Source organism: Coturnix japonica, chromosome 21, assembly GCF_001577835.2.
Source record: "Coturnix japonica isolate 7356 chromosome 21, Coturnix japonica 2.1, whole genome shotgun sequence".
NCBI classification, from domain to species: Eukaryota; Metazoa; Chordata; class Aves; order Galliformes; family Phasianidae; genus Coturnix; species Coturnix japonica.
Window position 1 is genome coordinate 271,172 of NC_029536.1, and position 27,284 is coordinate 298,455.

General features: G+C 46.6%; 1 protein-coding gene across 12 annotated transcripts in view; it reads right to left on the reverse strand.

Moving 5' to 3' along the window:
• Positions 1-27,284, reverse strand: part of CAMTA1 (calmodulin binding transcription activator 1) — a 185,636-nt gene that overhangs the window by 33,593 nt on the left and 124,759 nt on the right. For all 12 annotated transcript variants that reach the window (XM_032448761.1, XM_032448762.1, XM_015882488.2 and 9 more), the window contains one exon: positions 4,308-4,461. In XM_032448761.1, coding sequence (XP_032304652.1) covers positions 4,308-4,461 — 154 coding nt within the window. The remainder of the gene's footprint in view (positions 1-4,307; positions 4,462-27,284) is intronic.

Below are 27,284 nucleotides of genomic sequence, written 5' to 3' on the forward strand. Positions count from 1 at the left end.
CCTGACAACCACATTTACCGTTATTGTACCCAGCAGATTTTGCTTTATAGTATGTTCACATTCTGCTTTTCCTCGTAACACTCAGTGTCTGTTATTACAGGGAGGCTCACTTTATCCACACTTCCTGCTCCAGTTCCTCCACTCACATCCATTTTATTCCCCTCAATACATTATTCTGCCACACGTGACGTTAGGTTTAACAAGAGATGTTCAAACAGCAGTTTTGCAAAAAACATCAAAACACATTGAGAGCGAGATTAAACTGCACTCAAGTTTTTGGAGTATATAAATATTTTTTTGGCTCCATAAAGTCACTGAGCTGTAATTGCTACTCAGAAACTTTGCAGTGTTATCTCTGGTTACTTCAGAAACCATTTGCTGCAGAGCTGAGCTCAGACGTTGCTGTGTTCAGTTCTGTTTTACAGCAGCATGGCAGAGTCTGCTTCCCACTATGACTAAATCCAGTGAGGAGTGCTGCATTAAAGAGAGCAAATCTGATAAGGGCTCTTATCTCATGGGTTGTGTATTCATGATGGATCCTGCTAGGCCTGAATCAAGCTGTGAGCTGGAAGCTAAGAAGCAACACAGTTTTATAGCTGGATACCTACAGTACCACGTCTATTATTCTCTGGTCCTTCCACTGTAACAAAGCTCCATCGTGGCCCTGTTGCAGGAATCAAGCAGAAGCCAAAGCTTTTGATCTTCCTGAACTATCTATAATATCCACAAAGAAGTTCTCCAAACAATGAGTCTTCTTGAGAACATCCCACCCTCTATTCAGTCTTTTTCATGGTCTCTATGCTGTCTGCTCCCTCGAGCTCAGCTGCTCATCCTTTGCCTCTTTTAGACAAGGCTCTGCCATTTGTTTTCTGGATAACGATGCTGCCTGCATGGAGCAGGTAAACATTTCATTACATTTATCTGTTCACACCCGGATACCCACAAACAATCCAGTTCTCAATTTCTAGCCCTCCTGTTCCCCCTTCATCGTTTGCACGGCCGGGTTTCCTGTCCTCACTGCTGGGAATGCAGGTGAACTCGCATTCACCATTTCTGAATGTCACTCACTGGATCTGCCCGTCTCTGCACAGAAGGTTCAACTCTGAGCTATTCCTGAAAGTCCTTCCAAAACGACACCCCTCCTTGACCCCCTGCTCACATGCCCATGTCTGACAGCTAATGGGGGGGAAAGGGAATCACAGAATGGCTGAGACTGGAGGGGATCTCAGAGGTCACCGAGCTCCAATTCCACCTCCCTGTGCTGGCACCCACTCGGTCACACACACGCGGCTCAGTTGCCCTTATAGAGGGTCGCAGCGCTGCCGCTGTCCCACCGCACACTCCTATTTGCACATTGACATTTGCACACACCAATTTTCACGCACCGCCGCCCCGAGCTCCGGGCTGCTCCGCTCCATCAGAGCTGCTGCAATGCTCCGCGCGGCCGCCAGGTGGCAGCACGCGACAAGGAACGGGGCGGCCCGGCCGAGGCGCCGCTGGGCTCCTCCACCCGCGTCACGTCCGAGGATCCTTTGGACGCGATTCAACACGCGGATCCTCAGCTCCGTTAATAAAACCCGTCCGGGTGCGCAATGGGAGCAGCAGGGGTTGGTAAACAGGTCGTGGGAAGCCTCAGCTTCCACTGGGGGTCACCTCATAGCTCCAACAAATGGACGGGAAATGGTGAGAATCGTCCCTGATAGCACAATTAGTCTTTTAAGCACAAATGATCCTGGTCTGCTAATGGCATCGAATGTAAATTTAAGTCAGCCCAGAAAAAACACCAACCACGCAACAAAAAGCCAACAACTCAGTTCTGCAGCTCACATCTGTGACTATTTCCACCACTCAAAGCCCTCACTGGGCTCTCAGCGCCCGTTTGCAGCAGGGATGTGGTTGCAGGTCACCTCCATGAGTCTCTGCTGCTTCACTGACGCCCCAGAACAGCCACAGGGGATCCCGTGAATTGAGAAATGCCCGAAGGCATTAAAGTTCAACCAGCACCACGGGGAACCTCCACCGCCTCAGCTGTGGCTGCGTGCCAGCAGTGGGAGCAATCCATTTGCAGGCAGCAGAGAAAGGAAAGAAGTCTGTATTTTTTGGAAAGGTGGCTCCTAACGACAGTGGATGTGAAACAAGGATGGTAAAGCAGCACCAGCTGCAAGTCTGAAACACACTCTGTCAGCTGAGGGATGAGGAAGGTAGAAGGGGATGATTTGGAGAACCCTCAGTACGAGCTGGCTGACAACCTGCTGATCATATGGAGTTTATATACTGAACTCAGCTGCACTGAACTCTGCATTTGGCTTTTCAGATGAAAAGGAAAACCTGCTGATCTATTCTGCTGATCCAGTCAGAGGAACCCCAAAGCAGGACTGGGACAGGGGACAGGAGGGGAGGAAAGCAGGAAAGCAGTCTCACATGGAGGCCCACTGCCCCCATCACCAACACTGAACGACTCACACGAGTTTCTGACAAAGCTCCCACACAATTTCCACATGTTGTCACTTATTCAGTTCAATTAAGAGCTGGATGCTGTCACTGACCTTGGACGAGGGAGAAGCTTTGTGCCTAAAGGGAGACCCAGAATCAGCTTCCCCTAATTCTGGGACCTCCATTGCCTGAAACAGGGTGCAAAGATCTCCCCACAGATACAGCACTGAGCTTCAAACCTTTGAGCACAGCCTGGCAACCCCAGCACCACCTGGTACTGAATGCGAAAACCTTAAAATAAACTGACAAAAAACCTCACAAAACTTCAGAGTCTGGGGGAATAAAAATGAGCCACAAGAAGGGACGTGTAGGAAAGGTGAGTGCTCACAAAGTCATGGACGGATGAGCTTTAAGGCAGAGAAATTTGGAAGCATCAGGAGATTGAACTGAAGTCTTTGAAATAATGTGACTGATGGGAAAAGGCAGCGAGATCAGTGTGCTGGGCTCCATGATTTGATGGCACACCCCATGCAAAGAAATCTGATGCAAAGAAATCTGATGGCTTCTTGGCGAGTAACGTCCCTCTGTGTTCCCTGACCACCGTTATCTGGGTCCTCTCTAAGTCTGATCAGAATATAATGCTTTTGTAGTAGCTGCATTTCTAAGGATGTGTTCCCTGGATACGTATCCATAAACAGAGACGTGCACTTGCATACATATTCCGAATAATTGTGCAGAATTTCATTCTTCCCTCCTGAGACATAAAAAAAAGCCAAGTGTTATTAAATTTACAGCTAGTTTGCTGTAGTTTTCACATCATTTTCTTGATGCACTGCAAGCTTCCTTTTTTTTCTTTCCCCTCCCCAAACAGGCTGCAGCTTCCCCTCCTGTTTAACGCTGAGGCTCCTGTTCAGTCTCAGCTGTCCTTTCAACACCTTGGACTTCTGTCTAAGGTTTACTGCTCCCAGGGCCATATTCTGTTTAGCAAATACAGTGGGTGGTTTTTTTTCCCCCATATTCTTTTCTGCTTGTTTTCTCTCCTTCAGCTTTGTGTGGAAAAGAAATACAGGGAAGCAAAAAAGAAATGGGGTTGTGCAGGACACATTCCCTGGTCACTCCACACACCTTAGCAGCCTTTTCACACTGCAGATTTTGGAACAGTAGTAAATGATTCCCATCCAGAAATACATCGTATCCACGGCCTTTTCAGATGGGATTAGCAGCAATTCCTGAAACCTAAAACTGGGCCTTCAAGAACAAGGGAAGCTGGACAGTGGATTATGACAAAAACTCATCCTGTGGGTGCCTGCACCAAAGTTCTGCATCACCAAGCCACCTGACTCCAGTTTTGTTGTGCAGCGGATAGGATGTAGATTCATTTTAACAAGAATTTCCCTTTGACAGTTGGCACTTGAAAGGCATCTCACAGCAGGTCTGCCTCGCTGATACTCAGCTCCACAGAGCCTTTCTGTAAATGGCAGCAAGTAGTTCTGATCTGACACAGAACAACACAAACACACGGGGCCCTTCAGGGAACTCCACTTGCTGATACTGTAAGTAAAGGCTCTTTGTGAGTGAGCAGACCCCCCAGAAATGGCACGAGCACGGAGTGTGCTGAGGGGAACTTAACCAGAATCCCATAATTTTGGGACACTAGGCAGCTTTCATAGTATTTAAATGGGTTCTCAGTAAAAACCTTAATGTGGAAAGAATTGACAGCTGACACACGGGTAAGATACACCAGGAAAAAAGTGCATACAGATATAAGTGGAGTTTGACGGTGACAAATGACTCCTTCAGAGAGGTCAGCAGCAGGAAGCAGCACCGTGCTCTAATTTCATTGTCCAAGGAGAAGAAAAACCCCAGATACTCACACATGGGTTTGAGCTGTCCAATGAGTTCCTCTTTTGTCCATTTTGCCCATTCTTTCTTGTCTGTATTTATCGAGCACAAGATGGGGCCGCAGGGTTTTCCACAGTCCTCAATGGCAGGTACGTTCAGGTAGTGCACCAACACGATGTCTGGGTTCTACAGGGAGAGCAGAGAACACAGGTTACGTAGTTGGACCTCTGCCTGACCCAAGTAAGTGGACTTACTTTCCTAATGAAAACAAGGACAGAGCTCATCATGGTCAGACCCCATGATGCAGCAGGTTCCCCTGAGATCAGAGCTGTCTTTGCAAAATACATGGAGAAAGTTCCAGCCCACACCAGATTATTTCAGATACACAGAAGTTCACCTGAGAGCACCAATAACAGCCACACTTCTCAGGACAGCTGCAGAAAGAGGGAGGGAAGACATGAGCTAAAGAGGCTCCAGCATGGCAGCTCCCCCAAGGTCCCTCTCAGAGCAGCCTATAACTCCTTGTCTTTGGAAGAACCTGCAGGTTTGTGCTGAAAGCAGCACAGCCCCTTATTGCAGAAGGTCAGGGCTGGAGATGTGTCCTTTGCAGGTCTGCTGCAGACCAGTCCTGGAGCAGCTGCAGGGCGGTTCATCCCGCAGGGCTCCTCAGTGCCCTGCTCTGTTTCCTAGTGCATCTTTTTACAGGAGCTGAGGGAAGGGAAGGAGCCGCAGCGCTGCTCTGACGCACTGCAGCGCCATCCCACCGATAGGGGCGATTCCAGCAGGAGCCAAATGAATCATCCTAACAACAGCAGCAGACACAACTCAGCCAGCTTCCCAACGGCATCCCTGGGATGCTGCACAATAGATAATAACAAGACTGAGAAGCTGATTTCTTTCCCTTAAGTCATTTACTCCTAAGTTCACCAACTTAAATGACTGCTTTGGAATTATTTATAAAAATAAATAGGATAATGGCGTAATTAAAACTCTAATGTTTCATTAATTATGTTAGAGCCCCATTCCGAGCAGCACTGGGAACACGATCCATCACTTGCTTGCAGAGGGTGTGCTGAGCTGATGGGAGCACTCAGTTGTGAAACCCACAGAGATGGAGCTCGGTGTGACCCGGCCAAGGAGAACCTGAGCAGCACCAGAGCACAGAGGGAAGGCTCAGTGCAACTCAGGAATGAGCCAGGTGTCACTTCAGATGGGAGGGAGTTTTAGTCGCCAGAGCAAGCCAGTTCAACAGGGACATCAAACCTGCTCTGCCCATAGTGAAGGTAACTGCTGTACAGGAAACATGCCCACTGGATGTGCATCTCAGGAACCCTGCAGCTGGGGGGCAGGGAAGCCTTTCAGGGAGCCCTCAGACAGACACTGCAGGCTGGAAACGTGCCCGTCAGAAAGCTGCCAGAGATTTCATTCACAGCCTCAGCAGAGCTGCTCGGCTTCCCCAGATCACAGGCAAAGCTGTGGCCATCTGTCCCCAAACTGGGCAAGCCTGCTTGGCACACTGAGCCCCAAAGCATCCTGTCCTCCTCCTGAAGAGGTTCTCCTTAGAGTCATGGGGATGGGACTCATCCCAGTACTCCTGGCATTGTAGGACAGGCAGAAGTCGGTGCAAGAAATGGTTAAAAACACAAAAAGCTGCTAGTTTTGAAAAAGAAAAATGCTGCTGTAACATCTGTCTGACTCTAGTTTGCAGCTTCATCAGCACTAAGTGGTCAATAAATCAGACTGGCGTGGCGTTACCTTTCTTCTATGGCTTAACCATTAATCTAGTGCCAGTTCTTATGAAAAATGAAGGAGAAAAAAATATGTTATAGAGAAAAATGTATACATTATCCAGAAAGTAATAGTAGCATGTAATGGTGCTGCAGACCTCTCAGCATAATTGCTGGAGCAGAGAGGCAGCCTCCCTGTGCTACCCACTCTATGCCATTTAAATTAACCAAGTAAATCAGCTATTGTTTGTTCCACCAGCCCTTTTCATGACTGTTTTTGGTGTTAGCAGAAACACTGAGCTGAAACAAGAAAGGCTTTTCTAGCTCCAATATTGTGGCAGACAGCAGCACAGAAATGCAAAGAAAAGCACATCCAGCTCCTAAGGGGCTGCATAACACCAAGACAAAGAGAGGACAGGAACCAACAGCTCCAGGCTAAATCTCAATGGCAGCACCTTCCAAAGCACCAATGACCACAACTGAAAAGACTTCGTTTGGAGAAATACCTCTGACCTGAGGGAAGTTGTTGTTCTGGCAGGGAGTACAGCTGTAAAAAAGGGAGCAGAACTCCCTTCTGGAGGGCTGGTTTCCATGTACTACAACCACCACTTAAAGCAGAAACTAAAAGAGAACAGCATTCATGGAATGTGCTGCATAATTTCCTGCTTTGAGTGAATTTGAGTATTATAACTTCCCATTGGTTTCACCTCTGAAATTGTGAAGAGGGTTTTTCTTTTCTGATGGCTGTTCGTGAAGTTTGTTCTGTATTCCCCACAACACACAAAGTATTCCCAACTTGCAGGGAAGACGATTCTCATCCATCACTGTGGGACAGACCGGATCACCACCGAACAGATTATCACCCAGGAGACACGATGCAAAAGGTTTCTGCAGTTTGAGAGGCGGCTGTTACACGATGCTTCACATCCCCAGAGACTGAGAAAACCTGCTTATCCTCCCTATCTAACCTGAAAACAAACAAATGAGACCATTTCCAGAAATAGTGAGATACAGATGATAGATTCTTCTGCTATCTATTAAGAGTTTCCTCTCAACGCTCTGCAGCTGGAGCTGGGGACAGCTGGAGCTTCAGGCACTCAGGGCACAACAGACACAGACGGAATGCAAAGAGGCTGCCATGCTGCCTTTAAACAAGACTACTGGTTTTGGCACCACCATTTTCTTCTTCCTTGAACTAACTTCCTATTGAGGTCAGCTCCAAGTTCCTCACATTAAAACCTTTGGAGAGATTTTGTTTAAATCAGCTCATTTCTGAGATGAGAAACTGGCAACGGACCAATGCAGCTCCAGGTACCACAGACAAGGAAATAAACTGAAGGGCTTGGGAGGTCTGACAAATTACTTTGTACACTCAAGTAATTGTAAGAATGAGTTTCCCTACAATTGTTTTAAGGGAATCATAGGGATGTACATTTTATAATATGCTCCCTGGTTCCTCTTTAATACCTTGGTAAGGGAAGATAAAGTGTAATCAGGAAAGTAATTGCACTGTTCTGCAATTTGGGTCTCAAAAGAATGAGTAAGGGGCACAGAGCCACTGCAGGGCAGAGCTGGAATAGAAAAACACAGCTTTACCCAAATGCTTACTAACACATCATCAAATGTGATGTATTTTAAGGTATTTTCTACACAAAGAGCTGCCTTTGAGTTCTCCTGGGGATCACATTTATTTAATACGCACTTTGAATGTAGGAAAACAGAGTGCCGTAATTCCATGGCCTCCGAAGTTCCCAGCAGAAGTAATTCCTGAGTTGTCTGGGCCCATCCAGAAGAACATCTCCTGCACTATTATGAAGTACAACAGAAGATGGTTCCGCACAACCAGAAGTGCAAAGCCACAGAAAACAAAAGGCACTTCATCATGGGCAGAGATCCTTAAGGTCCCCTCCAACCTAAGTCATTTTATGATCCTATGAGAAATACCTGTCATTGACAGCTTCTTTAAATTTGTTTCCTTTGATATCAGTGACTGGTAATACAGCTCCCAGGGGAAAAGCATCACTCACATTCAGAGCACTTTCATAACATCTGCTTTGATTGTCCTGCGATATTTTTGTTCCTACAGCATAACCCTTATGGCACTGCTACAGAACAGAGTTTATCCATTGAAAGTTCTTTTGTGCCTTTGTCATCTTTCTAGACAAAAGTAATGCCCAGCATCAAGGAGTCCAAAGTTCTCCTTTGTGGTGCATACTTTCTGTTGTAGAGTCCAGTTTTACTTTCTCAAGGTGGAAGTCCTTCCATTTGCTGGCTTTTACTTGTTAGACATGACGTCCTAAAAGGACTCACAGCAACCAGCAGGGAACTGATGGAGCATTGAGATTGGAAACATTGAATCCTAGGACAACAAAGTATCAGACCTAATTTTCTTCTGAATTGCAAGAGAAAAAACTATTAGATACCCTTCTTTCTTCTTCAGTATCACTCAGTCTCGCATTTCCCCAGACTGAAGAGATTAACAAACAAAGATTAGCATCTAAGAGTTCCTGCTGTAGGCTGTTAGACTGAATCCAGCTTTCCAGGCTTCCTGTATGTATTTCTAAGACTCCCAAGTGGATGCCTTGAAATCTTAAAAGGAAATGTGAACCTCATCAAAGCTTTGTTACGCCGCTCTGACCTGTTGAGGAGAGAGTTATCTCCTTATCACACCTTTTCAAGGACTTTGAGTCCTTTATAATTGCTTTTGGTCTTAGATCTTCCTAAAGGAAACCCCACGTACTTTCTGATCAGATTTTGTTTCTTTACTCCATATAAGAGAGCAGACATGAAGAATCATCTAAGTGCAGCATCCTGGACTATAGGAGTTTACTGTGGAATTCCCAGCACAGGCTTCCAGTCTCCATGCAGCCTGGCCCACTGACAGCTATGCTTGCCGAGTAGGGAACATTCACCATCACATAATAAATACTACAGCACTCAGCAGCAAGATCAGCCCCCGCCATGGCTTTTCTCTAAGCTTTACTAACAGACAGACCACTCAAACGGAAGGCATTATTCATCTCAGCTACCTGCTGCTCATCTCAGCCACACGCACACAGGTACCTTCTGAGACAACCCAAAAAAGCAGCAGTAGTCAGAACATCCAGTGACAGATATGGGAATAATTAAAGTTTAACTCAAGTGCTTTTAAGTTTGTAAATTCTGGGTAAAGTGAGCACAGATCAAAGGGGTTTCTTTCAGCTTAGGCATTCATGCATCCAAAGTAGTGTCTAAGAAAGCGGTAACTCTGAGGCACACAGAGCTTACAGAGAAGATCCGTGGCAATCCCAGGTCCAGCAGTGTCCTCTGCTACCCAGACAGTGAGCTCTGTGCACTTTCAAATTCACTGCTTTTCCTTCCCTCCTGACTTGCACACACAATCTGCTGCTGCCAGCCCTGCAGCCCCACTGGCAGCCCTTGCCTAAACAAGTGGGGAGGATTTATCTCATTAAGGTGGTATCTCAGCTCTGCTCACCAAAAAGCAGAGCAGAGCTTCTTGCATTCCAGGGATTCATCGCACCAACCAGGGCCATTAGGATTACAGGTGAGCACATCAATGGAATTCTGTGATATCTGGGTGGCAACCAAAGCAGGCCCAAGAATTTGAAGGTAAGTTTTCAATTTATTTTTTTTTCTTTAAGATAGAGACACAAGGAAAAATGAAATCTAGAAAGCATTGTCAGCTTGAATGATTTTCCAGGTTCTTGACACTGAACAACCATCATCCCTCAGAGCACCAGGCAGGCAATAAAACCAATAAAACTAATAAAGGAAAACGGTGTGGAGCTTGACAGATTTAGCTGTCCCTGGCATGTGACAGCCTCTTTTACCATGCAGGCAAACTGAGGTTGCATCAGACTTGTCTATAGAGTAAGTGAGACCTTAACATAACTGTTGGATTCCACAGGTGACTGCTCTCGTTACCTGCATTGCTCAGAATGCTGAAAACCTGATGAGAAGCTTTAATTACCCACTGAAAGTTGGAATCCTTAAATCTGTGCAGTGAGCCCACTCTAAATGTTTTGCAGTCTGTTACCAAACCCCACTTAATTCATCCAAGAGCTTGTTAACATTTCCTCTGTACACTCACTGAATGAATGAGCTTTTGAAGTCACTTACTTACCTATAAATTACAACAGTCTGAAATCATTAACAACAAAGTAAATTGTTTTAATTGATCTGAACTTTTTTTGAACACAAGGCATGAACTTTGTTTCTATAGAACGTGTGGTTATAAAGAGTTGAAATCGTGTATTAATTGCTTGGAGTGAAATGTCCATAAAACGCTCCGAAAAGCTGCATGGCCAAAATGATTTGCTAAAGCCGAGTAAAGGTTCAGAGGTCTCACTCCTAAATACCCACATCTAGCTCAGTGCCCTCCTGCCATCTGAATAATGGCAGCCTCTGCCAACAACAGCAAAGAGCCAATCTATAACAAACAAGGTGTGCTGCCAATTAGTTCCTATTCAATTTTCTGTTCAAATTGGCTGGAGGTGGCGGTTTGAAGGAAATATTCAATTTATGAATAGGGTTTAAATGCATATTTCAAAGTTCTAGGCACAGGTAAGGTCTCCATCCTTGCTGCTCCCAGTAGGGCTAATCACCAGCCTAAATGGGTGCTTCAGCTGAACCCAACACTGGAAATCACATATAATTATACTGATTAATTTTGCTGAAAACATGCAGCATTTTGCTATAGAAGTATAAACATAAGCAGGCAGAAGGATGAAAAAGCTGACTGCTGCTCAGAATAAAACACTCAGGTGCTAAAAACACGTGAGTGACTGCGTGTATTAAAAGAGCAACACTGACTGTCACACCTGCTTACTGATGGCTGTAATGAAAACAGAGGGAAAAAATGGTGGAAGGAGGACTCAGGAATACAGCTGCAACCTGCTGAATGCATCGAGTTATTTATCTGTATGTCAGAACAAAATGAAATGGAACGCTGTGGAAGGACAGCTGGAAAAAGCACCAGTGGTGCAGACCATGTTAAGTGCCAGGATTGGCCAAAGAAACAGGGAGATCAAGTGGGGCAGTCCAATAAGACCGAGGGAGCTAAAGGCAGTGGCAGCATCAATGGATACTCTCACTGGTTTCCTGGGAGCCAATTACTTAAAGGAAACGTAACCAAAGAGATGGTGAGAAAGTCTTCCCTGCGTATCAACATCTCAGAAAAAAACACAGCAGTTCTAGAAAGAGCCACATCACCAGCACTGACAGACACAGCGCTGCTCATCAGAGGGAGGAGTGAGAACAGAATTACAGCAAAACCGGGCAGTTTCACCAAGAAGTGCCTCCACGTTACACACAGCATGTGAAACAGATGCATTGCTTTATAGCTATCTCTTGCTGCACAACGTGCCGAAAAGCCACTGAAATAAAATTGCTTGGTTTTCAATTTTAAAGCTGCACTTAACCAAATACTATCAGTCTTCGGACCTATTGGCAAGGAAGAGCAGCAAATTACCTGTTGTTTCCCAGAGCTCCTCAAATCACAGCAGCCATCCGACTGGTCCCTCGTTACCTACAAGTCAACACTGATAAATCACTGCAAACATCCTGCCTGCGCGCTGCCTTCTGGGGAGGCACCTCAAGTTCTTTGGATGGTTTGGCTGATTTACTAGCACACAATCAGCAAAGCACCCAAAATCCACAGAAAGGAAAGATGGCTTTGGTGGAGAACACCATTTTCTAGGTATCTTTTACCTGTAAAACCCTTCCACAGCCATCAGAGCACTGTATGCCTTGGTCTTACAAAGCAGCATTGCCTTCATCAGAGGCAGCGCTCCACTCTCAGACCCAAAGTTATAGTGTTTCCTCTAAGCAAATGAGCTGGTGGTGAGGAGGAGACAGAGCTGAACACGTGCTGGAGCACAGAGTACTTTGGCAGCCTGAGGGGACCCAGTGCTGCTCCCCTCAGCACACAGCCCAGGGATAAATGGAGGAGGAGGGACTGCATTCGCCTCCTCCTCATAAACATGAAGCTGCAGCTGAGTAAGTAACATTAAGCCTGACATGGAGAAGCTGTGATGCATTACTCACCCTGCTAAGTTTAATGTACAATTTAGAAAGATATCACCAAAATGGAAAAGAGAACATCTTAAATGGCTCTGAAGGGTATTCAGCTCAGGCATCGCACAGAGTTAATGTTTAAGAGGAGCTCCTAGCCCAGTGGCAGAGAACCACCCCATGCCGAACAATCTGATTTAGATGCGTCTCAGCACTGAGGCACTTTAGAAAGAACTCATTTATTTTCATAGGCCAGATTTAGGCTTTGCACTGAGTGTTAGCTATTACCTCGCTGTCTGATAACCAAAAGCCATCAGATCTGAAAGCCTTTATCCTCCAACTACTGCTCGGCAGAACAGGCAGCCTGAACCTGCACATGATCCCAATCTGCATTCACACAGCCCTGCAAGATGCACCACCACAACCACAGCACGGGAGGCAGCAACACTTGGGCTTAAAAGGAAAGAGCACCAGTGGCAGCCAGCTTGCCAAAGTACTGCAAAGAAACACTTATCATGAGGAAAACGTGACCTTTGCAGTGCTGGGGGAGCTGAATGCCCTGTCTGCTATGCAGGGATGGAGGGGGGAGCACTCCAGCTGCTTTTTGGTTCTGTTGAGAACAGAACTAATCTGCTGATTTTAGCAGAGAAAGGAACAAGGGAGATGGGATTCCTATGGACAAAAATAGTTTAAAAGTTACAGCAAAGAAAGACTGCTGGAACATGGAGTCTTCTTTAGCAGCATCCAGCCAAGCAGCAAGAACCAAAAGAAAATAACCTATAAATAATACACAGCAAATCTGCTCTGATCCACTAACCCACTGTAGGACAGGTTTACAGTGAAGAATAAAAAGAATTTAAGCTTGATCGTGATTTAGAAAGAGCACAGCATTAATGTATATTCCTTGCCCTGGTTTCGCAGCTGGAATTAATGGATAACAGACTCAATGTGATGGAAAACCAGCCCAACTTTCTGCTCATGTTTTTGTTGTCTTTTCTCTGGGAAGGGAAGGAGCACAGACAGCTGCACACACTGCACAGGGAGGTGTGTTCCACTGCGTGGCTCTGAGAAGCGCCTCTGGGGCAGATGGGATCCTGGAGGCTGTGACCAAAGCACAAAGGGATCAGAGCATCTCCACCAGCACTGAGACATCCTCATGGGAAAGGAGAGCAAACAGAAGTATGTCACCATTTATCAACTCATAAGAGCTGCCCTGGGATATGCAGCACATGTGATACTCGTGTACTAACAGGACATAACATCAAATAGAATATGGGTTATTAATTTCCATTATGGAATAACTGATGTTTCTTTAAAGTAATGTGACAGGCAAGAATCAAGCTCACCTTTCCTACAGGATACCAAGCCATACTCAGACACCGCTGAAGTTTTGTTTGCACTATGAGGTACCAGACATCAATTAGTCACTGAATAAAATGTTCTTCAGATCACATCACATCTGCTCTGCAACAGAACTACACACTGGTCTCTTAGATGAACCCAGAAATGTGGCACCTCTCCTTTCTAGTACCGTTTTTACACTGAGGTACACCAAACAGGAGGCACTTAACTCAGCCTTAAATAACCTCATATTTTACTTCCTTTATTTTAGCAGCTAGCTGTCTTCAATATAGGCAGAGGCAGCCAGCTCTGAGGAGCCATTTGCTGGGCTTTGCTTAAGTGCATGTTAATAATGCATTTTGCATGCAAGGGCTGGCTATTTGAAGCACAGCCTAGAAGCTTGATTGCACATCTAGTCCAAAAGGAAACCTCAGGATGAGCAGCACTTAGATGAATCTTAAAGAAAAACTAATAGTGTACACAGCTTTGCCTTAAAGAACAAATATTTCTTTTTGTTTGTTGACATGGTGGAAGTTCCAGACAATCAAATTATTACCTAATTTATTATGCTAGAAACTACCTACCTCTATTACCTAATTTATTATGCTAGAAACCTCAAACTTGATGCATCTTCTTTGCTCCTTCTATTCAGATTTCCTATTTGCGTTTCCTTTAAGCCTAAAGGAGAAATTTTGAAGAGCAAAACTACCTGAAAGGCACAGAACAGCCCAGCCCAAGATCAGCTACATGTAGGACTGCAGCCTACGCACAGCACAGGACCTCAGAAACACAGAAGTTCTGTTTTGCATTGTGAGCTGGGGGAGAGGTGAGCAGCACTGTGAGGGGTTGGTGAAACAGCACAGGTGCAGAGAAGTTCAGCTGCTACGTTTCTAAGGGAAAAGGCAGAAAGAAGTCCTGAAGCTATTTTGCTGGAGGTATTTCTGGAGCTAAGATCCAAGCCCAGATGACAATTAAAAATAAAGTGGCATTTGGAGCAGCTGTGAAAGATCCCCAGCTTCATTTCCTATGAGACGAGGATCCCACAGCTGCCATAACCCACAGTCTCAGTTCAAACAAAATCTGTCTGGTTATAGATTTGCTATAATCTGATTCCCATCTGCCTATGGGAAATATCAGCCACCAACAGAGAAGCATACAGGTTCTGGGCAGAAACTGACCCAACAAGTTCATATCACAAGCAGCAGGCTAACAGATCACCTATAGATGGCATATGAAGCTCAAATGACATCCTGGATCACACCTGCAATACCATCATTTAGCAGCCCAAGGTTCCTGGGTTTTCCTCCTGAAACAGCCCACAGACATACACAAGCACAGCTAGTAAACATGACATGAAGCCTCTGGATTTTCCTTCAATATGAAGAAGAAAATCATACACATTTTTTGGTAAGAAGAGTTAATTTCCACTGTGAGCATGTGGGAGTGCGCCCCAAGGGAAGGGAGTAATGAAGCCCCAGCGTTAGTTGCAAAACAAATAGATAAATCAATGTTTCAATTTGCTCCGTGTGAGCAAATGGGCCACAGTTGCTTAGCAATTCAGAGAACATTATTGCAGGCTCCTCACACAGCTACAAACACCACCCAACTCGCTGCCGTTTTTACCACCTTAGAATTAAAATAAAACTTACCTTCTGGTGACAGCAGCAACTCCACGGCCAAAGGAAGATGCTGTTCTCATGCTAAGTTCACTAAAATCCTTTTCTGCCACATCACCAGCTCACAGCTGAACAAAGTGGCAAATACCTTCTTTGAGCATTTTCAAACGCAGTGAGCGTGAGAACTAATATTACTGTTAAAGAAGCACCACGTTTCTTTAAGAAAAAGCCCTTCATCTCAGCCTCACGCAGAGACACAAAGCCCACACTGCAGAGCAAAGGCCACTCCATCTGCCAGGCTTCCCCCTCAGAGCTGGGTGCTAATCAAGGTCAGGGCTTATAATAGGAGTCCCAGAGCTGGGCTCAGTATCTCTAAACCCATTCAGGTGTGGAGGTCCCTGCAAAGCAGGAGGTAACTGCCCTCTCCAAACAGAAAACATTGCACTATTTCATACAACTGTAGCATCGTTGGAGTTGGAAGGGACCCTTAAAGGTCACCTAGTCCAACTCCAATGCAACCAACTGCAACGAACCATTGAGCTCCAGGGCTGAGGAGGGCACTGTGTCACTGGGACAGTCCTGTGCACATCTCTGCTGCCTCTCCCAGCTCAGCATTCCCTTCTTCAGCGGCCCTGCAGAGCCCCACAAAGCAACCCCAAGGATAACCAAAGCCAAAAAGGCTCTAACCTGTCCTAAAGCTGAATGTTCATCCAAAGCGAGACAGCTGGATTTTAGCTACACACTCCTGTGTTTGTCAGATTAGAGGAGCCTGTGCTAAACACTTCTGAAAGCTCTTTTGGCCCCAGGTAATTCACTGCATAATATCCTGTCTGGTAAATTGGTTTTGGGGGTGGGGGACTCCGTGCAGTTTTGCTGGCAGGTCTACAACGAAGAAAGCCTCCGTTATTTGAGGGTACTGTAATCTCTCCATCAAATCCGAAATCACAGAAAAGCATTCCCCCTTAATTCAGTTTAAACACTGAGCTGCTCCCCAGGTAATTAATAATGTTTGCAAATATGTCTCCTTTGAAGGAATATTATCAGAGTTTCAGTGACAAGCTCAGACTCTTTATTCCTCTTTATAATTCCTAACATCTACTCAGGCAGCATTAATTGGATTCAAAGCAATTACATGGGAGTCATGTTGGCCACTTTACATCACATCCCAGCACATTCTGTTTCGTATTGCCCTGCGTCCCAGCACCTCTGCCCCACGGCAGCACCCCTGCACCAGCCTCACACCAACTCTGCACAGCACTTCTTTGGACACTCCAGGAACAGAGAAGCCCAGATCTGGCAAAGAAATCTGAAAACAAAAGGATGGCTGCCTCTATCTGCTGCTGACCCATTTCTCAGGGCTCAAACGAGGACAGTGCCCGGTTATTTTGCTGATGTACGGACCTGTGCACAGAGCCAAGCAAAACAAAGCCAACAGGAGGGCCTGATGGAAGCGTGCCTGGGAAACGTCTGGAGCAGGGACAGCTGAGAAGGATGAAACATTGGAAGAACACCAGTGTGATGCTCCATTCACTTATTTAATAATCATGAAGAACATCCAATATATAATCCAATAGAATCCGGGGATCCTGGCTGCTGCTGGGAACAAGCAGCCAAGCTTTGCCTTATAAACTGTGCTCTATCTTTGGCTGGTTGAACATGCAGGGTTTTTTTTCAGTGAAGAATTAGCTTTAAATTGAATTTTATACTTTGTAATCAAGACACACTGCTTTATCCAGGTGTATCTGCTCTTTTCCCATTAAAGACTCTTGAACAAAAGCACTGATTTTAATAGCAAATCTTACATCTAGTGCCTACCTACTCGCAGAGCTGCTGGGCAAGGAGTGCTGCCTGAGCTGGCAAGGCCACCTGAGTCCTGAGTGCTTTCCAGGAGAGGAATGAACAACCCAACAGGGGCCTCTGGTGGCTGGGATGGGGACGTGGGGGGGGAGGAAGTGGGCATGGAAGCCCATGGGAGAGCAGCGGTGATGGGCACAGCCCACGTCTGCTGCACAGTGACCGACACGTGGGGACCCCGGGGCTGTGGGGGCTGTTCAGTGCTCCTGGACTCACTTTGGAAATCACACCATCAGTTCAGGGAACTGCTGACAATGAACATACAACAAACGTCAGCTGAAAAGAAACGTTAAGTAAAAATGAACACAATAAAGGATTCTTTAACTTAAGAGAATTTGCTCCAAAAGCGTGTTTCATTTTCTGCACAAGGTGTTTTGTGGGGCTTTAGCACAGGTCGCAAGTGCTGTGCTGTGCTGTTCAGCTCAGCAGAAATGAGGTGACTGGAATGAAGGAGCTGAGATACAAAAAGAACTGGGGAAACTTGAAAGACAACGTAGTGCTAAAAAGAAGGGATTGTGAGTAATTTGGTTATGATTTCACACACCTTTCATGAAGCCAAGCCCTGCTCTGTGCCACACTGACTGCTTTCAGAAGCCACAACACTCCATCCCTGATGCCAGCTCCCCGACTGCCCCCAGGACCACGCCGACATCCTTTGGCAGCAGCTCCCAGTGCCAGTTGTGCACCTGGTTCAGAGCCAGGATCTGCAGAATCTGATGGAGTTAATGGGCTGCTCTGCCAGAGCCTACTTAAAATTCCAGGCAGCGCTAATTTAGTTTTAATGGGCACAAATTCAATTCCAATGGCTAAAGTATGCAAATAACAAATAAAAGGGAACCCCTGCTCCAGCAGATGCTGGAGGGAAAATTAACAGCCTCTGAGCTCCCCACCTTGGCCTGAGCCGCTCCCCACGTATGGGATCCCGCAGAGGGGGGCTCGGTGTCAGCCGGGGGGATGGGGCTCAGCCCCGCACTGCCAGCTGAGTTATTTATTTGCTGATGAGTGCAGGACTGACACCAAAGGGCCTCGGTAATATTGAGCCTCATTAAATTTTAATCAGGGCATCTCAACGCTCACTCTTCAAGACTTTGTGAGCGGGAAGATCCTGCGGGGGAAGCTCAGGCAGGGCAGGGGAAGGGCCTTAGAAAGATCCTTCCCAAAGGCAGCAGCTTTGCCCCTGCCCGCCGGGGTCACCACCTCCCTCCTGCAGTGCAAAGTGGCATTTCAGTGCTGGGCATGGGGGGATGCCTTCAAACTATGCAGAAAAAGTGCTGAACTAAACACCTTTGTACCTTCACGCATCCAATCCAGGGCACAATACCATAGAAGATGCTGAGTAACAGCTGCCTAATGCGGATCTCTCTTTTAAAAAATGGCCAAGGCAGCACAAACTACGAGTGTGAGCACCAGGAGTTTGCTTCCTCTGCAGCTCTGTGAAGCTGCTAACGAAGCCGGAAACGAAGCTGGTAATGAAGCCAGGAATGCAGCAGTGCTCAGGACAGCAGACAGAAAGCAGGGCATTCCTGCCACTCCAGCAAAGGCTGCTCTGCTGGTACCATCAGGCTCCAAGCTCCTTCTGGACAGCAGCGGTCCCTGCTAATCCCTTCCAAAGCATTGGGTCACGTAATTCTTTATTTCTTTGAACTCATGTACTCCTTGGCAAAGGCTCCTTGTGCCACCAGAGGAGCATTACAAGAACAGAGATGGACGAAGGACTCCAGAAGGATGCTCGATGCTGCCGGGCTGGGAAGGAAACTGCAGGCGAAGCGCTGTAGGGCAGGAGGGATGTGAGGGCCTGTGGGACAGGACGGGCTGCACTGTGAACCCACAGCTTCACTATGGGAAATGAGGAGCTCCTGTAGGGACGTGTCCTTCAGCACTTCTGTGACCGCTGCTGCCATGAGCTGCATTCACAGACATTTCCAGCATCCTGACAAAAATGAACATTTCACATGGAATCACTGAGCTGAAGTATGGGAAGCGGGGGACCACTTACCCCGACCTGGCTTCTGCTCCTCTCCTTGACACTGATGGATTTCCCAGTGCAGACATTTCTCACTCCATTAAAAGTGAAATCTGAGCGGCGCTGGGCATTATGCTCATGTAACCCCTCCACGACCTCAGCAAAGTCCTTCAGCACAGTTCAGATTGAAATGCTGACACATTTTCTTTGCCTCTCCTCATTCACTGCAACATGATGCTTCAACTGTCCCAGGAGCAGCTAAAGCTGTGCATGCCCATGTAAAGCACACAATGCACCACGTCGGCACCAGGTGTGTACCTCTGTCCACAGTTATCAGGGGCAGAATGAACACAGCTCCTTGCTAACAAGCAACAACACTGTGTGTGCAGGTTGGTGAGAAGCCAGTGTCCCTCAGTACATTCAGATGAGCCTCGGTGCAGGAGGGGAAGGCAGCCCAGCATCAAGATTCAGTGAGGGCTGAACTCATCTCTGTGGCTCAGTAGGGAGTTACTGCAATTCATTACTTCTCAGTGCCTGCATTTCCTCGGAAGGAAAAGCACAAAGCCCAGGGCATGGGACTGGTGGAGGGGGAGTCCCCTGGGACACAGCAGTCTCCTTCCACCACTGCTTTAAGCTCCTGCGCCAGCCCAGCTGAGAGCACCAGGGATAATCTGCTCCTTAACTTTCCAATGCAGAGAGGGGAGCAGCAGTCACCTCCAGGAGGCTGTGACAGACACAGACAGCAAGCAGTGCAGAAGCAGGCAATGTGAGGGTGTCCCTGCCTCAGGTTTCCCATATGTGCAGGTAAGGAGAGCCCACAGTGAGCCACCAGCAGCTGCAAATGTCACTGGGAGGTGTCACACTGTCACTCCAGCAACAAAGAATAAACAGAAGAAAAATCAGCGGTTCCTAATTACATCCTGACATCCCCACCTTTAAGCTTTTAAATCACAAGTGGCATTTCCGGATCAATCCTGTTCTTTATCGGAGAGTTTAAGAAGAAACATTCGGTCTCCAGGAGTGCCTGGATTTATTCTGATCCGTAATTTGACAAGAATCCATTAAAATATCCTGGAGGTTGCTTTACCCCCCAAGGAGATATTTTAGTCCAAGGGCTTTTTTCACAGCTGCCTTTTGGCAAAAATGTAAATGGAAACTCATTTTAAAAGTGCAACTGCTTGTAATTAGTGAGCTCCAAAATGCAAATAGCAAATAGCAACGGCCCCTTTCTCCTCAGCTCCTGATTAGAAACCACACCTGAGCATCTCGAGGGGAACCGGGAGCGTTTCCCTGTGCTCTGGGTACAACGGGACTCCCTGGCACATCCCTGGAACCAAATGGGAGGCAGAGCAGTGCTGCTGGGCCACCTCCAGCTCTGCCACAGAACAGCCCCGTTCTGAGCACCCTCCCAGAGCCAGCTCCGAAGTTCCTGCCCAGCAGCACTTGCCAGGATGACAGAATGGGCCTCCACTTTGTGGAGGGCAGCAAGTTCTCCAGACGCATCAGCACAGCAAATGAAGAGATTTGTTGCTATTTTAGGAAGGAAGAAAGCTGGAAATAGGAATGCACGAGTCCTGAGTGAGTAAGCAAAGTCTCACCACCATGGGGATGCTAGAACAGAAGTGGTTTGTATGGCAGGATCTGCAGCATTTTAATGCATTCTTCCTTTACCTGCTTTGCACAGGATCTGGAAATTTCATTCACCACATGAGTGAGAAAAACAATCTGCCCAAAAGCATCGTTCTGGCACTTTCCAGTGCAGGTCATTTTCTGGAGCCTGCCGACCTTCTCAGCTTTCCTGCGTGGAACAATATTCCGTCACTAATCAACTAATTCAGTAAGCTTCCGAGAGGCAGGTCAAGGCCTCTCTAATTTGGTCAATTAATCAAGTTGCTTTAGCTCCGTTCAGTGTTTGGGCCTCAACAATACTTTCTGTGACCTCTCTGACCACATCACCATCCCTCTGCAGCCCTCAACCCGCTGCATTATTCATTACCAACTGGCCAGTTGGTCACCACCTGCACCGGGGAGAGCACCAGCAATTACATGTATGAATTCAAGTTGCTGCCAGTGAAAATTAAAGCCAAGAAACAGGAAAACTCCAGCTGCCACTTCTCAAATCGGGTGTTCAAAGCAAACTTCAGAAGCTTTTCTCCCTTGTCCCCAGGGAACACAAGGGCAGCTCAGTGCCACTTAACTTGTCTTCCTGGAGACATTTCTGCAGGTCGTGCCAGCAGCCCCCTGAACTCTCACACTGCATTTATTTCCATGGGGACACCTTCCTGCTGACAGGTCCTCACACACAGGAACAAGGACAACACCGTGCAGGGGAAAAGTCAGGGGATGGAGCTGCACGTGGGCTCCTGTGAACCCAGCACCATCCCGCCCTCACCATAACACTGCCATCTTTCTACAATTAACAACAACACAGTGCATCCTGTCTGTAGGAGGAGCACCACTGTGGCCCATTAAGGGATGGTATTTTGGGATGTTATCCCTGTGAAACATGTGAGATGTGGTGCTGAAATGCAGAGAGTCGTTAAGGTACACGTACAAATGTTCCCCCAGCACTCCAGGCAGGGTGCTAGACTGCTCTGATGGGCACAGAAGCTGCCTTCCATACCGTGTTACTGAATGTCATCTGCTGGAGTCTCGCTTGCACGCTTATGGAGGACCAACAGAGAACTTTAGAAGATGTGAAGGGCTGTTTTCTGGCCATTGAAGATCTCCATGGTATTGCACTTATCTCCAACCAGTGAAAACAAAATCTGCAGTCCCACCAGGCTGTCTGCACTCACTGCACACACACATCTCTCACACCCAGTGCTGATACACCTGTGCCACCACAGACTCTGAAGATCTGCATCCAGCCGCTCTATGGACGGACCAGGTTCTTCTGCAGCTACAGCTCTGAGAGATGGGGAGGTTAAGTAACACATTCAAAGGAGAACCAGAAATCCATGAGCAGGGTGAGAGCCGTGACCTGAGGCTGGAGCCCCAACCCACAGAGCCAACATGACAGCGCTGATGGATGCGCGCTGTGCTCTGCGTTCTGCAGGATGCTTGCAGATACTGCATACATACATATGCGGTCTGGAGAGCTGAGCCAAGATCAGAAATGCCTGGAGAGAAAACAGGATCCTATTAACTTGGGCTGAATCCATTTTAAAATATCACAAACATTCATTTCCAATGTAGGTATTGTTGGTTCTTACATCCCGTGGATGCAGTTTTGAAGCATATGCAGCAGATTTGCCCTACCCTACAGCATAAAACATCTGATTTGTTTTCTGGATAATGTCCTGAAGCTGGAAATGCCTTCCTTGGAGGTATAAAAGGAGAGTGACCTTCTGCTCTCAGGTGATTCTCTTGTCAGGGAAAGGAAATGCTCAGTTCTTCAACAGGTTAAAGGTGCTTTTCCCTGCGTACTGCTGCAGCCTTTGAGCTGGCACTCTGGCATTTAATTCAGTGCTGATCTTACGTATAAATCAGATGCATAAAAGAAGGCTTTTAAACCAAGTCTGTTAGCACCCGTTGGAATCCACAGCTGAAAAAGGCAATAAAATACAGAAAAGGAACAGCACAGCCCTATTCCAAAGGATCTGATCAGCAATATTCACTAGGAAAAACAACTGAGAGTCAACACCCCAAGTCTACATGGAGATCCAAGTCACAAACTATCAGTTGAGCACGAGCTTCTTTACAATAACTGCCAGTGGAGCCCCAGTAATTAATTACTTATTGTGGTGCCCTTTGTTTTGTGTCTAGGCAAGGAATGTATAAAGAGAATGCAAGGCATAGGATAATTACAGGATGAAACAGGCATCAATCTTTGTGTGCTGGAACCTGGCACCCTTCAGTGGGAACAGCCTGTGTTGAGTCAGCTTCATTAGGTACTGTCTAGAGCCCAAACCCTCATTTGTTTGCATCAATAATACATTCAAAAGATTTATCTAACTTGCAAATGAGAATTCATTTATTGGTCCCACAAGCAAGAAAGAACTGTGACCAGAGAAGTATTTTGTGTTACAGGTTGGATGCTAAACTGGGACTACTTGCTCAAATTTGAACAACAGTACTCTATTACAAATGTTAATATTAGCAAGATTTCTCTGCTCGTGAATACGTGAGCATTAAGAGATTTGATTCTAAGCAATAACCTTAAAAATAAAGTTCAGTACCAGAGTGCAATTTGCACAGGGCTGTCAGACTGCCTGTGGGCCGTGCCGTCGCAGGGGCTGCCCCTGCCTGCCTCCCATTTCACAGCCCTACAAGTGCCCGCTAATGCCAAGAGCCGTCCTCTCTCCTCACGCCATTTCAGAGCCCTCTGATTCTCCCCGGGGCTCCCAGGGCATCAATCATTAAAAGACAAACGTTATTTTGAGCACTCAACACCACTAAAGTTCAAGATATTTTGTAGATGGATTTTAAAATCTTTTAAATCTGCTGCAAAGCCCAAATCCTGCCATAAACATTGTGCGGCGTGCTCCAGTTAACTGCTCATGCAGATATAAAGCAGCCTTTTCAGCTCCCTGCTTGCACACGACCTTGCAGTCCCGGTGCCCCATGTCACACAGACCTCGGGGGGCCGGCTGGGAATCAGATAAAAGGGTTGGATTTATTTTTGTTGGCATTGTTTTTATGGAGCTTTCTTTTTTTATCGACAGCTCAACTTCAAAATGCTTTCAGATGCAAAGCGAAGCGATGGAGATCAGCAGGTTCTGGGAGTGCTGCAATGAAGGTGTTTCTGTTCTGTCCGACTGTTCCTGCCAAGGAAACTCCTCTGCACCACACAAAAACCACCTCTAACCACCATGTGTCTGCAGAGTGCTGCCCTGCACCGAGCACCAGTGTATGCAAACGGTGACCAGGAAGGGATGGCACAGCCTGGGGAGGGATGTGCTGGAAAATAAATAACTGAGCCTCCCTAACAGGGCATTTATGTCCAGAAGTCTCCATATGAAACTGACAGACAGCAAGGTGCACTGCTCCCTGTTTGTTCCTATCTGCTACTTATCCATTCAGACTGTAAACACAACTCCAAGTCGTAATTCTGCTGACTTCAGCCTAGAGGTGCCATTACCCACTTCAGCTTTATTTTGTGACAACAGCTATTAACAGGCTGCAATCAAATCTCTGCTCAGTCCCCTCTCTGAGACCTTCAGCTTCTGGCTATAAGCTCTTCACTAAAGCCACGACACTCTTCCACCTTTAACAGCAGAAGGACCACGGTGGGTGAGTTCTACCAACCCAAAACTCCACAGATTGGGACCGCAATGGACTGGCAGCCATTTTCAGAGCCACTGTGAGCTCCTGCTGTACTACCCAATTTGAACTGCAGTACTGCACAAGATTTGCTCGGTAGGTGGCAGGACAATGGATCAGAGCAGCAGCAGAGCCAATAACTTTGAAGGGATGCATGGATGTGGATTACTGAATTGCTGTGTAGCTCCTTCCAAACGTCACTCCATGTTCCTAAAGCATAATCCCTGTCTGGACCTGCACAGGAGTGGTGCATTGGCTGCTTTTTTTTTTTCTTCCCTAAAAATACTGCAGCTGGACACAGGAAGAATACTGAAAAATATTTCTGCATGCTTCACTAAAATGACACCCAGCTCTTCTCCATTTTGCATCACAATTTCCAGCCATCACGGCACAGTGAACTCCCAAGCACATGGGGGTTAGATTAAAAACTGATCATATTGGCTTCCTACGCTTCCCCCATTTTCTGCCTAATGCTATTCCAATGTACGACGGGAGGGAAAAGCTTTGCAGCTGATGAATGCAGACAGGCTGATATTAAGAACTGTGGAAGTTTTGTCAGCAAGAAACCATCAGGCTATCAATGCAATATGAAAGAGAGAACACCTGGAGCTCTCCCGAGCTTTCTGAAAACACAACCGTGGCAAGTAAATCCCCCTGTCAATATCACACTGCCAAAGAGAAATATTCATCATTACCACTATTCAACTTGGTAAGATCAAGCACTGTTGAGAGCACAAATCTTGTCTGCCTTGTAAATTTGATATCCGTTTTAGATAAGACCGCTTGAACATTTTCTCATTTTCCCTATGTATGTAAGTTGCTTTCTTCACAATGAAATTATACATATTTTGAGGCATCCTAAAATGAGGACAAACTGCCTGGGGAAAAGACGCACACACTGGCTGTGCTGTACATACACATATGTATACAAAGAGGGGCAGGCAGAACACCACCCGCACCCCACACACCGTGGGGAAGTCCTGCAGGAACAGCCAGCTTTGTTCTGCTCCCTGCTCTGCCCATCCCTCCCTCTCCAGGGCTTTGGAGGATTTCCATGAACTGAGGCTGCACAGTCAGTTCCTCTCTTATGTTTTAGAGGAATTCCCTCCTTTTCAACTGGTGCCCATTGCCTCCTTCCACCAAGAGTCCATCTCCACCTTCCTGAACCCCTGCCATAGTTGGGGGTAACACATTGCAATGCGATGAGGAAACAGGAGCAGGTCTCTTTACTCATCCTCAGTTTACAGTCACACGAGTTTCAGTACCATTACAGCTCCATAAAAACACAGTGTGTACACGGTAATAGGTTCCACAGGGACCAGACAGTGCAATGACAGCAAAAGAATTACTTTTTGTCCTGGTTGCCTTTCTCTTTCCAAGGAGATGACGAAGTGTTGCACATCAAGAGCCAGCTCTGGGTGTTACTGCACTTAGAAAATCTGACGCTGTTCCTGGCATTCTTGCTTACAGAAATTACCCAGTGTAAAAGGAAGAGATTTGCCACTAGCAAACCTGCCTTTGGAGCCCCGATCTGAAAGCCACATGACATATTACCTCCTGCCTCGTTTAGTACTCCTACAAATTCCTCCAGGCCCACCACTGTTACTCTGCATTATTTTTACGCTTCTCTTCTGTAGCACAAGTTTAATTAGAAGCGCGACTTGGGCTGATGTATTCCCCAGCGAGAAGGGGCTGATGCATGTATGTGAGGATCTGATTATGCAGGAAGGGAAAGAACTGCTCGGAGAACTTCTGACTGCACAGAAAAATTAATTCTCCCTTTCTGCAGCAGTTCATAATGAGAAAGCTCCACCATCAAATCGTTAATGATTTCACAGTCACCAAAACAGTGTCACTGAGAGAAATCTCATGTACCTAATTTCTTTCCTAATGAAAGACCACAGATGTTGGCCATATTCTTGTTGCAACTTGAGGAAACGTTTCACAGTTCAGACTTCATCTGCGTGGTTCGTTTCTGCTGACCTCAGCACCCAAGGAAACCCGCACACATTTGTGATTGCAGTTACTCACGGTGCTGAGTCTCAGTGCCAAAACCAGAACAGGCATTGCTGACCTCAACAGGGAACGTCCAGCACTGCTGCTCACTGCAAATGGAGCAACAGAAAGTGCTGCTCCTGGCCCTGGCAGCCTGCAGTGGAGCTGTGCAGCCGCAGCCTGGCTCAGTGCTGCTGGTCCACATGCCCAGTGCCCCCAGAGCAGCAGCACAGAGAGGACCACTTGGCTTTCAGCTGCAGACATGAACTTTATAGTTAAATTACTTGTTTGGCTTGCCCTTAAATGCGACCAAAGAATCCCATTATCCCAGGTAAAATAATTCTTCCTCTCCCACTCACATACTGAACTGATAAAGCTTAAAACCATTTTGCTGAAAACCATAAACTCAGCTTCTCTTCCAGTCAGCCTGTGCAAGCCTGAGGCAACACTGATAATATTATTACTGAGGCTATTTGCATAGGAAGACATTTTCCTTTTGATAAGGAAAAAAAAGAAGCCTTTCTACAATTCTTGGCTTGCTGTGGTGGAGAGAAAGATGGCAGCTTCATCACTATGCAAATGATCCCACGATCTGATCATTGCACCACAGCAGTTTGCAAGAGGTCCAGTGGCTGTAACAGCAAACTGCAGCCTGGTCTCTGCCCCAGCAATGCCATCTCTTCATTCAGCAGCCCAGGCAAAGAGGACTGCACGCCTCCAGTGCCACGTCCTGCAGGACAGAGGGTATCTGTGCATGCTGCAAAGAAACCTCCTGCTTCTGGTGGGCTCTGGGGCACTTCTGCCGCTTTGGTTTTAGATTCCATCACACTGTTGGGAAACGCTCAAACAATTTTGCTGAGCCTCTCTGTAATAATCACATCCCCCTCCTGCTACTTAGAGATTAATGGTGGAATTTGATTGAAAACCTGGTGCCATGCTCTGTTTTCCCAAACCTCTCCATCAAGAAACCTTATTCTGCTATTTTGAGAGGAGACCTCACCTTGCTGCCCACACCATTAATTGAATAACTATCAGTTCCAATTTATTCCACTTGGCTACAAATTAGATTTCAGCTGGCTACTTCCAAGCCCCGCTTCAACACAACCTTATAAAGCTGTGTCCCCTGGCTGATGCCACTTGTCAACCTGCATCTGTTCTTGGTGTATTAAAAGACAACAAAGCCAGAAACCCGCCAGTCTCTTAATGAACAGAATCCAATACATTAGGATTTGCTCT